The sequence below is a fragment of the Astyanax mexicanus genome, chromosome 9 (genome assembly GCF_023375975.1).
Source record: "Astyanax mexicanus isolate ESR-SI-001 chromosome 9, AstMex3_surface, whole genome shotgun sequence".
NCBI classification, from domain to species: domain Eukaryota; kingdom Metazoa; phylum Chordata; class Actinopteri; order Characiformes; family Acestrorhamphidae; genus Astyanax; species Astyanax mexicanus.
Window position 1 is genome coordinate 35,305,902 of NC_064416.1, and position 12,598 is coordinate 35,318,499.

General features: G+C 40.0%; 1 protein-coding gene across 1 annotated transcript in view; it reads left to right on the plus strand.

The window, feature by feature from the left end:
* Window positions 1-12,598, plus strand: part of veph1 (ventricular zone expressed PH domain-containing 1) — a 247,504-nt gene that overhangs the window by 105,197 nt on the left and 129,709 nt on the right. Inside the window, exon 7 of the mRNA XM_022679788.2 lies at window positions 8,605-8,825. Coding sequence (XP_022535509.2) covers window positions 8,605-8,825 — 221 coding nt within the window. The remainder of the gene's footprint in view (window positions 1-8,604; window positions 8,826-12,598) is intronic.

Here is a 12,598-nt window from a genome sequence, read left to right on the forward strand (position 1 = left end):
CTCCAGTAGGCACCATTGTGCAAGTTGGTGCTTGAACCCGATGATTGCCGCTTGCGGCTATATTTTTATTTATTTTTATTTTTTGCAATATGTAGCATATCCCGTTTGACCTATATTGACTGACACTATTCATTTAATGCTAATGTAATAATCGAGTACTACAATAAAAATGTCATTACTGTGCTGCATATTTTAATGGCAATGCTCCATTGCCACTCAATCTTATAAACCTAGTCTATTGTGTCCTTAACACACACATATTGAACACTATAGGCCCTGTTTTAGTGCTCTGTCATGCACTGGTGAATTGTGTATTGCGAAGCTTATTGCGAAGCATGATTTAGGGCGTGTCGATGTGTCTTTGGCATCGTGAGGGTGCAAAAAATACGCCTTGTGCAGCTTGAAACGCACAAAATTAACCATTGTGGTGTGTGAACATAGACTGTTGATGAGCATCGCGACGTGCTTTGCGCAGGGTGTACAATAGGGTCCTGTATATCCAAATGTTTGTGGTGTGGGCTAAAGGGGCATAAAGCCCCCAGCTTTGAGCTGTGGAGCAGTGGAACTGTGTTCTCTGGAATACTGGTGCTCCAGCCAGTCCTTTCTACTGTACAAACACTGTGTTGCCAAAAGTACTCATCTGTATTTGCACTTGGATGGAGCTCGGACATGGCAACCCATTTCATGATGCTCTCCCTACGCTCTACTGTTCTTGTGATAATCTGAAGCTACATAAGGTTTGGAGTATCTACTGACCACGCTCTGTAATTTTACACTGACAGAGTGAGTTGGTTTTGTTTCCAGTCACTTTTTCCACTTTGTTATAATATCACTGACAGTTGGCTGTGGAATCTTTAGCAGTGAGGAAATTTCACGACTGGACTTGTTGCACAGGTGCTGCACAGTACACAGCACCACAGTACTGGAGTTCACTGAGCTCCTGAGAGCAACCCATTCTTTCCCCAAAGTGCGAGCATAAACACGAGGTAACCGCATGGCCTCCACATGGCTGAGCACGTGCTTGTAAACGCAGCGGCTGACGGCCTGTCGAAAGCTGTGCACCTCAGTCCAGCACAGTTTTGCGCAGATATTTCCAGTTACAGCCAAAATCACGATTTTAATCAAAGAAAAGCCCTCTTACTTGCCTTTTAAAAGGCATTAAATGCCTGATTAAAGGGCAGATTATTGTTGTTTTACTGTTTTCCTCGGGGTTTTAGTGCTCAGATGACTCTAAAGTGCTCTAAAGCTCTCTCGGTCAGTCCGGATCTCTGACACGAGACAGTGGGTGGGTGGGGGTGGGACTGGGTTCTGCATTGTATCATAATATATATATATAATCGGAAAAAAACATTGCAAAATAAAATTTCCAGTATCGTGCAGCCCTACTGCTGACCATGTGCAACAGCTAACTCCTCTAGTCAGCTGTAAGCAGGGAACCAAGGCAGACGAAACTGAAATCCTGAAGGAGAACAGAGGAGATGAAGGGGATGAAACAGCAGGATGAGTGTAGAGTGTTGGGCAGCATAAAGGAGCCTGAATAAACCAGATGAAAGAACATTGCTTGTGTGTACTGAGCTTCAAGTACATTCCCTAAAGAACTCCTCTTCATACCGTTTTACCAGCAGACCTGATAAACATTCTCTTTACCACAGTTCACCACAGCTTTCCAGCATCAGTTTATGAACACCATAAACATTTACCAAAGAAAATGCTGAGGTTTATAATTCTTCCTGTGAAAATCATTCTTTCATCATCTCATTGCCATTCAAACAAGAAAAACCAGGCAAACCCAGTTTTGCATTTCATCCATCCGTCCACGCATCCATCCAGCCAGTCAGCCAACCAACCAATCATCTGTTTCCAAAACACACCAAGCACAGAGCTGTGGAGCAGTGGAACTGTGTTCTCTGGAATAATGGAGCTCCATTCAGTACTTGTGGGATGAGTTGGGGAAATATCCTTACCTCACTAATGCATTCAAATCCTACAAATGGAGACAATTTGGGACTGTGAATACTCTGCAAAAGAGTGGGCGCCCAATCAAAATTACTCCAAGAGCACAACAGAGACTCATCAATGAGGTAAAGAAACAACCCTGAGTGACAAACAAGGATTTGAAGGCGTAGCTGGTACAGGTATGATCAAAAAATGCAATTATTAATAAATTATCATTTATTGTTTCTGGTCAAATCCATCTTGCAGGGTGCAACATGCAGAAGAGGCTTCATTATTTAAGGTGGAATGGAAAAGTTAAATAAAAAAAAAATAATAATAAAAGCTAATTTCACCTCCTTATGACAAAGGAATTAAAGAATAGACAATAATAATTCATTTCTGCACCACATTGACCCCTTTCTGAAGACATAAAATAAATCCCTAAAGTTAACTAGTTAACAAGCAGCAGTTAGGTTGCTGAACTTTAGCACTCCACTGCTATAGCTATATCTGTATCGGGTGCTTGAAGGGTTGTCTCAATTCTTTGGGAGTGGATTTCAGCCCTTCTTCTTATAACTCTGTTCCGAACAAGAGGTAGGTGTACAAAAGACGGTACCACTTTAAAATAAGACTACCTTTATAAAGGGTTTATAAATGGTTTACAATTACTTTATTAATGGTTACTAATTAGGTTGTAAATGCTTTAAAAATCATTAATAATCAGTTGTAACACATGCGTAGAAAGGGCAACAATATAAATGGCTGTGGGTTCACAATTGGCGAACTAAAGGTCTACGTACATTTCTACTTTTACGTGTTATAACTGATTATAAATGATTTTTAAGGCATTTACAACCTAATAAGTAATCATTAATAAACTAATTGTAAACCATTTATAAGCCCTTTATAAAGGTAGTCTTATTTTAAAGTGGTACCCAAAAGACATATAGAGTTTGGCCTTAGTCACTAAGCAAAGTTCTCTTCTACTAAAAACAACATCTAATAAATAGCAGGCAGGCACCACCCAATCCTCCACTGCGTAATGCTAGCAGAGCTTAAAGGATTATTCACCAAAATATTTTACTAATGTTGCCAGTAAAAGCGAAGGCCAGTTAGTCTAATGTAAATGAGCCATGCCGACTGGTGTGGCCTTTGTTTAAGCTAGAAGAACCACACTGAAGTAGGTCATCCAGACCAGCTACAATGTTACAGAGCTCTCTCTCTCTCACTTTTGCTCGCTCTCACTCGCTCTCTCTCTCTCTCCAAGCCGCCGCCATTAAAATGCAGGGACGTCGAGGCGGAGGCTGCGGAGCGCCGCTTGATCCCTGGCCAGGTTTGAGCAGAGGGGCAGTGTGCAGTGCTCACGTTTTACTGTAAGGGCTTAATAAGCAGCTAACACCCTCTCGTTACGGTCTGATTGCGTTGCTAATTATTCACTAACATGGCGTGTTGGCCGGGGCTTTGGCAGAAGTGTCCAGGACTCGTGTGCACTGCCGCTGCTGCTGAGCTCAGATGGGATTTGGAACAATGGAGCCTATCAAAGTAAAATGATAGAGCTTTTTTAGGTTGTATCCATTGCTGGCACAATATGAACAGAAATGGACACACACTCAGGGCCCTATCTTGCACGCTGCACAAGGCACGTTGCAATGCTCATTACTATGTTGCATCCAATCAACGGTAAATTTTCACGCCTTCTGTCTTCATAGGAATATAACTACACCAATGGTCGTGGTGGTCTGGAAGTGAGGTGTGTTCAGGTACATTTATGATGTATTGCTATCTTGGCAGCGGAAAACACAGGTGTGCCACTGACTGATTTGAACCCTGACAACAGTCACATTCACTGCTATCTTAGCAACGTAGGCACTTACACACACACACACACACACACACACACACACACACACACACACACACACAAGTACAGGCAGCAGCACAAACCCAACTTCAACAATAACCAGAATACAAAATAAAATAACATTGCTGTTCCTGTAAATGAACCATGAACAAACAGGTCAGTTTCCTTTGCTGAGAAGCGCAGAAGCGCTGAGCCATTAATATAGCAATCCTCCAAAATCAGAGTGCACCTGTCTTTTAAAAGAGAACTTTGGTGTAAAATGGACTTTGGGTGTCAAAAAACATGATAAACAGTACTTACCTTTGTTGAATAGCACACCTCCGTTCTCATGCAGCTTTCTGAGATCCAGTAATTTTGTGCTTTTTGCCCAACAATATTTATAACGGGCGCTTGAGGGCAGCTTTTTACACTGTTACCAGGCTTAAAGTAGCTCCACACCTTGTTGGTAGAATACAGACAGCCCTGACATTTAAAACGAGGCATTAATAATTAATAACCCGGAGATTACGCTACGATATGGGATGTAAACACTGGTTTTAAATAAAATTCTAGTGCTCTTTTAAAGTTCTTAATGCCTCGTTTTACCAATGAAGTGTGGAGCTACTTTGAGCCTGGATAACAATATAAAAAGGGTTTTATCTGCAGGAGGAAGTGGATGCCTTGAAGTGGCCGTTGTAAAGAGTGTTGGGCAAAAAAGCACAACATTTCTGGATCTCGGAAAGCTGTAGGAGAGCGGAGGTACTCTTTATCATGGTACTCTTTATCATGTTTTACTACACCAAACGTCAATTTTACACTGGAGTTGTCCTTTAAAGGGAATGACAAGTGATACGCTGATTGGATTATTGTACGTTACACCCAAAACACACCCATGAATAATTAAGATAATTAATGCATGCCTTTTGCATCCTCACTTTACGATAGCAATGACACACACTGACACGCCCTAAATCAAGCTGCACGGTTGACGGCTCAATTATAAATAAAATAGCGCCCAAAGTTTCTGGTCTCGGTAGAGAAGTATTGTCAGTAGAACAGTAGAACTCTGAACAGTAGAAACAAAAAAACTGTACCCTTAATATCAGTTCTGCAAATGTTCAGGTTAGGTTTATAGTGTAGCTTAATAGGTTTTAACATGTCAATTCTGGAAACAGTCATCACCTCTAAAGGTTATGAAACTAAGTAATAAAACATAGTGCCAGTGGTATTTATATGTTTAAAGGTAAAGCCAGAAAGGTCTTATAAAGGAAAGATTTGCAAACCTCTTGAACTCTTAGATTATTGTTGAGTTTAAGACTTTTTTAAGTCACTTATATATAGGACTCTGTGAATGATTTAGTAACTACTATGAATTGTTTAGTAACTACTATAGAACTACTATAGAACATGGTATTATGGGCTAAGAAACTGTTAAAAGTAAAACCCCATATTTCGGACAGAAATGCCAAAAATGAAGGGACAGGACAGAAACAGTTATTGACTTTTTCCATGTCCCATGGAAGCTAAAGACAAACCGTTGGGATATGTGGGGTTTCCTGCACTGAATGTGAATTTGATTTCTGCCAGAGTTGGTTCTCTGTTTGAATGGACGATTCTAGCCAGATGCCATCAGTCATGATCCTTACCACCCACTTGTACCACATCCATTGTGGGTGATGATGCCTTTTTTGACATACTGTATCCCTGGTACACATATGATACTATGGATCAAGGAATGGATACTACTACTCTCTGTATGATGATCCACAGCAGAACATCCTGCTATATTCAGTGCTCACTGCAGCCTCAGCTTTCTGTTCTTGGCTGACAGAACCAGAACCTGTGTCTGTTCACTAAACACGCTGTACATTCTGAGATGCTTTTCTGCTCATCATAATTGTAAAGAGTAGTTATATGAGTTAATGTAGCCTCTCTGCCAGCTCCAACTAGACTGGCCATTCTTTGTTAATCACTCACTGAACAACCGTATTAGTAGTAGTATAAGTTTTTGGACACATGCTCATGTGGCTGGTTGCATCAACCAAATGTTGAGTTGTAGCATGAGATACAGGGGTTGGACAATGAAACTGAAACACCTGTCATTTTAGTGTGGGAGGTTTCATGGCTAAATTGAACCAGCCTGGTGGCCAATCTTCATTAGTTGCACATTATTGCACCAGTAAGAACAGAGTGTGAAGGTTCAATTAGCAGGGTAAGAGCACAGTTTTGCTCAAAATATTGCAATGCACACAACATTATGGGTGACATACCAGAGTTCAAAAGAGGACAAATTGTTTGGTGCACGTCTTGCCGGCGCATCTGTGACCAAGACAGCAAGTCTTTGTGATGCATCAGGAGCCACGGTATCCAGGGTAATGTCAGCATACCACCAAGAAGGACCAACCACATCCAACAGGATTAACTGTGGACGCTGTAAGAGGAAGCTGTCTGAAAGGGATGTTCAGGTGCTAACCCGGATTATATCCAAAAAACATAAAGCCACGGCTGCCCAAATCACGGCAGAATTCAATGTGCACTTCAACTCTCCTGTTTCCACCAGAACTGTCCGTCAGGACAATAAATTATTGTGCTCTAAAACCAGGTGTTTCAGTTTCATTGCCCAACCCCTGTATATTGTATAGTTTGGCTTCAGTGACATTACAAGTCCTGCAATGTGACTATTGCGGATGTGCACATTGTGATGACAATGCTCAGACGATATATTGTGCAGCCCTAGTGAACAAGACTTCATAATAAATTGCATAATGAATGTGTATTACAAAAAAAGTCATTTCTTTGTCTTCCTCAATCTCGTTCTCTCTTTCTTTCTTCTTCTCTCTGTTTGTGTTCATCTGCCCCTTGTTTCTAAGCCAAATTCTTAAAGAGACAAACGTCTCTCTAGGAAGCACATCATGGTCTCAATTATGGTCTCTTGACTCATAATTTCTTCAGAGGGTGAAATGTAATCTATGATATGACTACAGTACAGTGTACTAAAGCAATATTACAGAAATTTGTGTAAATCTCAAATGATTTTGAATGAAAACGCTGATGTGAGATGTTAGATGAAGATCCGGTGGAGGTAAGGGGAGATTACAGAGACGTGTAGAGCTGGGCTTTATTGAATCAGCAGCACTCTGGCTGTTCTTGGCCCTGGTTTGTATAGACGCGGTTTTCTGGAGCCAGGCTTGTGTCTGATTTAAACACTAGCAGATGTTTACATGTGTACCCAATTCCCCAGATTCAGGGAGGCACAGACACTCTGACTCATGCACTATACTGTCCACAACTTACATAAATAGTTAGCATTTTTCACTGAGAACAATGCCATCTTTTTCTCTTGATATTACAGTATCGGTATGTTTTTCCATTTATGTGTTGGATCCTGTTTTGACATTGGTCATTAAGTGACGAGGCGGCCAGCTCCTTTTCCTCTTCTAATTTTCTTGGAAGGAAATTATTTCCTATTAAATTAAAGTTCTCTGAAATCCCTGCAGAAAAGCAGTGACTCAGTTTCTAGTTGCTGTGGATGGATGCCAGTAGATGAAATGAGGATATCAGTGTTGTATCAATTTTGAATCCAGCAGTACAATGGAATTACAGTGAATCAGTGTAATTCACTTTAGAAGCATGGGTGTAGTGGTTAAATTCCTTCTTATTCTATAGAAATAAAGAAAAAAATGCCTGCCATATTGTCATATTTGCAACCCATAGAGTCCATAGAGAGCAATAGAGACCAGAGGTTGAGGCAGACTTGCACGCTTATTTAGTCGACCCACCCAAGTAGACTTGTTCCTAGACCAAGCCCAGTCTCAGACTGCCTTCATTGAGTTTGTATTACAGTTTAAATGACCAGAGGCAGAATGGATTTTTCACGTAGATACGTGAAAAAGTCTGTCCGAAAGTGTAATGTTTTAACAGTAAAAGTGCAGGTTGTGTATTTTATTACCAAACAATTTACATTGCCATCAAACTACAGTAAAGGAGCTCAGCTCCAGTTTAACCCCCAAGCTGCTGGGAAAGTGTAAACTTGCACCAGGCTGTCAATCACTTAATTCCTCGATGTAATCCTGCCTTCTTACAATAGAGCAAAATAAGGGTCAAAAACTTATTTCCAGGGGAAATATAAATATGTCAGTAGTAGTACAGGGACAACTATCTGTTGGAAGTAGACATTAGACATGCACATACTGTTTCCGCGTTTCCTAATGTGTTTCCCCAGTATTTTCCCGTCACGTGTTTGTAATTTGTAGCTCCGCCCTTTCCCCAGGTGTTCATTGTTTCCTGTTTGTATAAGTAGTACCCTGTTGTCAATGTTTATCCGTCGGTCTTTGCACCTTCGCGTGTTGTCTGTCTCGCCACGTTATAGCTTATTCCTCGTTCCTTGGTTATTTGTATTTTCACACTCTTGTTTATTTCTAGTTTATTATTTGTCACGTTTATTTCCTGTCACGTTTATTTCCTGCCTGTTTCCTTGTTTATACCTGTATATATTTACATATTTATCCCTTGTATATATTCCTTAGCCCTGTTAGTTTATTATCTGTTTAGCTTAGCTCTTTTGTTTGTTTCCCTGTTTGTTTATGTTTATATATTTTCTCATTATTTCATTATTTGTTTGTTTATTTATTTTATTATTTATTAAAGTTTGTCTTACCGGCATTTACGTCCGCCTCCCGTCTGCTCCCCTTGGTTACACATACAGTTTTGAGGATAAAAATATGATGGAAAAAGCTCTGATGCTCTGGTGCTGTAAGTGTGAGAAACTACATAAGCAGTCAGAGTCTGATCAATGTGTGTGTGTGTGTGTGTTTGTGTGTATGCTTTAGGATCAGGCTCGGGAGGCTCTGCTGTACCTGGTGTCTCTGTTAGCGTGTATGGAGCACAGTGTCCACCACACCCTGCTGCTGGAGATCCGCAGCCTAACTGATCGCTATAGCAACATCCTTGGGGGAGGAGCCAAAGACATCTACCGCATGAGCAACAGCTTCAGTGCCATCGCCAGGCTTCTGGGGCGGAGGCTAGAGGCTGACGTTGGCCCAGCTAACAGGTATCATCTCCCAGACAACCCACTACCATGGTCCCCGCCCCCCAACACACACACACACACACAAGATTCAAGATTTTTATTGTCACGTCACAGAGTACATGTGAACATGTGAGTAATAAACTTGGGTGCAGATTCCCACCAATGTGCAGAAAATAATAATTACAAGAAGAAAAATAAAATATAATATAAAATAAGACATACAGGTACCTTTACTGTATAAACAATATACACAGTATACTCAATAACAATACACGTAATAGCTTACACTATAGACAAATATTGCACAGAAATATGTTATGTAAGACTGAATAAGTAATATATGATGCCATGTAGATATGCAGATATCTAGAGTTTGTGTGGAAAGTGCAGGGAGCAGAGTTTGTATGGGTGTCAGTCATTGGGGTGGGTTGGGCAGAACACTGTTCTACTGGCTGTTCCACAGCCTGGTCGCCTGGGGGAAGAAGCTGTCTCGAAACTGGCTGATTCTGGACGTCAAGCTTCACACACAATAGCACTAGCACTAATCTACCCACTAATTGCTTAATGATGGGAATACTGTAGATACCGAAAAACTTTTACCGGTAGGTAACTGACAAACACCTGTATAAGCTGTGAGGTGTTACCCTTTGAGTGAGACTGAACACTGGCCAGTCCCTGCAAGCACGTAACAGTATTAGACATCATGCTGAGGTAAAATTCTTGTCATCTGACGTCATGACTAACATTCAACCTGAAATTAACATCTGTTGACCAGCTGGGGTGTGCTCACGCAAAGCGAATTATAATGTGAATTATAGGAGTTGGAGTGAGGTCGGATAGTGGGGGCAGATACTGTACATTCAAATCAAAAAGGCATTTAACATTTCTCGATTCACAATCATTTGTGTCCAAGAATACATCATAGAAGGCATTACATATTTCTCACAGGGAATTATTGTAATTGCACAGGTTTTGTTATACTGGTTTATTTCCTTTGTGTGTATTGGAACAGCGAAAAAACAGGTAGAAAATCCCAAAAATGTATAGAATTTCAGTCAAACCTCCTTTAAATTTATATTTGTTTGTTCACACTTTGGAAAGAATAACTGAAATCAATCGCTTATACCGTCAGCAAGTTTCTTACACCTCTAAACTAAAATGTAAACATTTTAAGATCTCTTCACAGGTGTTGAATGGGATTTAAACTTATTGCTGGCTGCTTCGGAACTCTCCAGTTCTTAGTTTAGATTCATCTTTGGGGTCATTGTCCTGCTGGAAGACCCATGACCTAGGACGCAAACCCAGCTCCTTTTGTAATCCTCAGACTGTCAGACTGATAATGATGCCTTGCACCCAGTACCAGAGGCAGCAAAACAACCCCAAAGCACTCTTTAAAACTTCAGCATGATTGACTGTGGTTCTTTGTAGGCCTCATTTCGTTTTAGGATGTTGTGTTTTACCAAAAAGGTTCATCCTGGTCTCATCTGTCCACAAGACATCTTCCCAGAACGATTTTGGCTTTGTTCGCATGCATTTTGGCAAACTAGACTATAGCTTTTTTTTTGTCACTGTGTCAGCTGTGGTGTCCTCTTTGGTCACCTGACATAGCGTTTAATTTCCTATAAATCGACGGATAGTTCACGCTGACACTGATGCACCCAAATTTTTTTTTTTTCCTTTATTTTAACTTTTATTCATCAATTTCATCAATATCTTCCATCCACAGCCAGGGAGGTTAGCTACAGTGTCATGGGTTATAAACTTCTTGATTATGCTGTGCACTGTGGACAAAGGAACATCAATCTCTCTGGAGATGGACTTGTTGATATATATATATATATATATATATATATATATATATATATTTTTTTTATTTATTTTGATTCTTAAGTCCTCTGACAGTTCTGTTCTGCTCTTTCTGTTCTCCATGCATAGTGTGGCACACACAGACCCACAATGCAAATATTCAGATTTATTTTTTCATACTGTTCTGTTTTTTTTTTTACTTGAATAAACAAGTGTATTTTAAAACATATGGATTTGCAGTAGGGGTGTCACGATTCTCTAAATCCTCGATTCGATTTAATTTCCAGTTTTTTTTTTTTTTTACATAAGAGAGGCCTATGCCAGTTTTAGATTAGTCTATGGTCAGTCGTTGGTTTGATTCATCAAATTTACAATATCTTATTTCAAAAGGTGGGCTTGATATAAGTGATGCAAAGTGATACAAGTGATCTGTAATACATCACATTAGGCACTAATGGTCAAATTTAAATAAGATATATATGTAAGATATATATGTAATGCCATCTAGTGGCTTTTTTGGTAGCAGCACTCTGCACTATTAAAACAGCAATGTGCAACATAACAAAATAAATCATAAGAAAATACAGGAACAGTCATGTACAAAATAATAGAACAATTAGAGCCTTAACAAACTGAACTCTATCCTACTATAACAGTTAAACATGAAAAATAAGACTAAAATATTGAAATCGTAAAACCCCTAATTTGCAGTCATTTTCGGGATAATTTTTTAGGGGTGCCAACACTTGGTGGAGTTTCTTTTCTTGTTCTTTCTTCAGCTTTTCTCTATCTGTTGCTATGATTTTCTGTGTTTATACAGCGTGTCATTGTGTTTCACCCCAAAAATCTGAGCGATTTTCATAACAAGTTTCATAACAGCATTTCAGGTTTTTATTAGTGCAGTTTAATGAAGCTTCTGATTTCTGTTTGTTTTTCACTCCTCATTTAAAAAGGCTGAATGGTGTAAGCACTTTCTGCAAACAAATAATAATGAGTTCCACAATGTTTTCGGCCATTAATCACTAATGACCAGCGATGGATTTATAAAAATCCACACTTATGAATCACATCCCCCTGAAGGTCCAGAGCTCGGAGCTTCTGGGATTGGGGAAAAAAAAAAAAGTTTATGTTGAAAGAGGCTCAACTGGCCCGACTAACTGAAGGTGGCACGCAGATTCCAAGTCAAGCTTTTCCAAACAAGAACATTTTGTGCAATTGGGCTTTGCTTGGGGTCTCAGGAATGAAGGAAGCATGCCTTGCTGTGAAAAGAGAAAAAGAAAATGTGCTTATGGAGACACGAATGGCTTTTGTTCCAAGCTGAGATCACGTTGCTTACATTACAGTGCATTACAGAGTTTTAGGCAGCTGATAGACTGCTGCTGTGCTGGAAAACTCTACTGACCAGCAGATCCCTACTGTCGGGATGAAGCCTTATGCTTGTGTCTTTATATTTTGTATTTTAAAATGTTTAATGGAGACAACCAACCAATCGGTGTTTGTTGAAGACCTGGTATCATGGTGTGAAGTGCAATTATGAATAATACCAGAAAACACCTGGTCTTCATGGCTCTTGGTCAGGCACTTTGACATCCCAGTGTTATGCTAATGAGGTCCTGCAATCGGTGGCTCTGCCTTTATTTGACGCACACTATTGCTTAGCAGTGGATGGGGAAATTGGAGCTTTCTAAAAACGCCAACATCACACAGCGAGTCTGTGCGTTTGCTTTTTGTTTAGATTAGCTTAGCCTGTTCAGAATGAGATTGAAACAGGGGCAGCGTCTGGATTGGTTCTGTTCTCTCTGCGATTTGTAGATTAATAACATGTTTATAGCTTATTTTATTGTTAGCAGAGGGACCAAAATGTTTTTTTTTTGATCCTCCTGTCTGGAGGTATAAAAACATTTGGACCAGGCCTGGACCAACAAGCACCTGGTAGGATAGTTTTCAAAATTAAGTAATTTTTTCTGAGAAGTGGCGAGAAAACATGC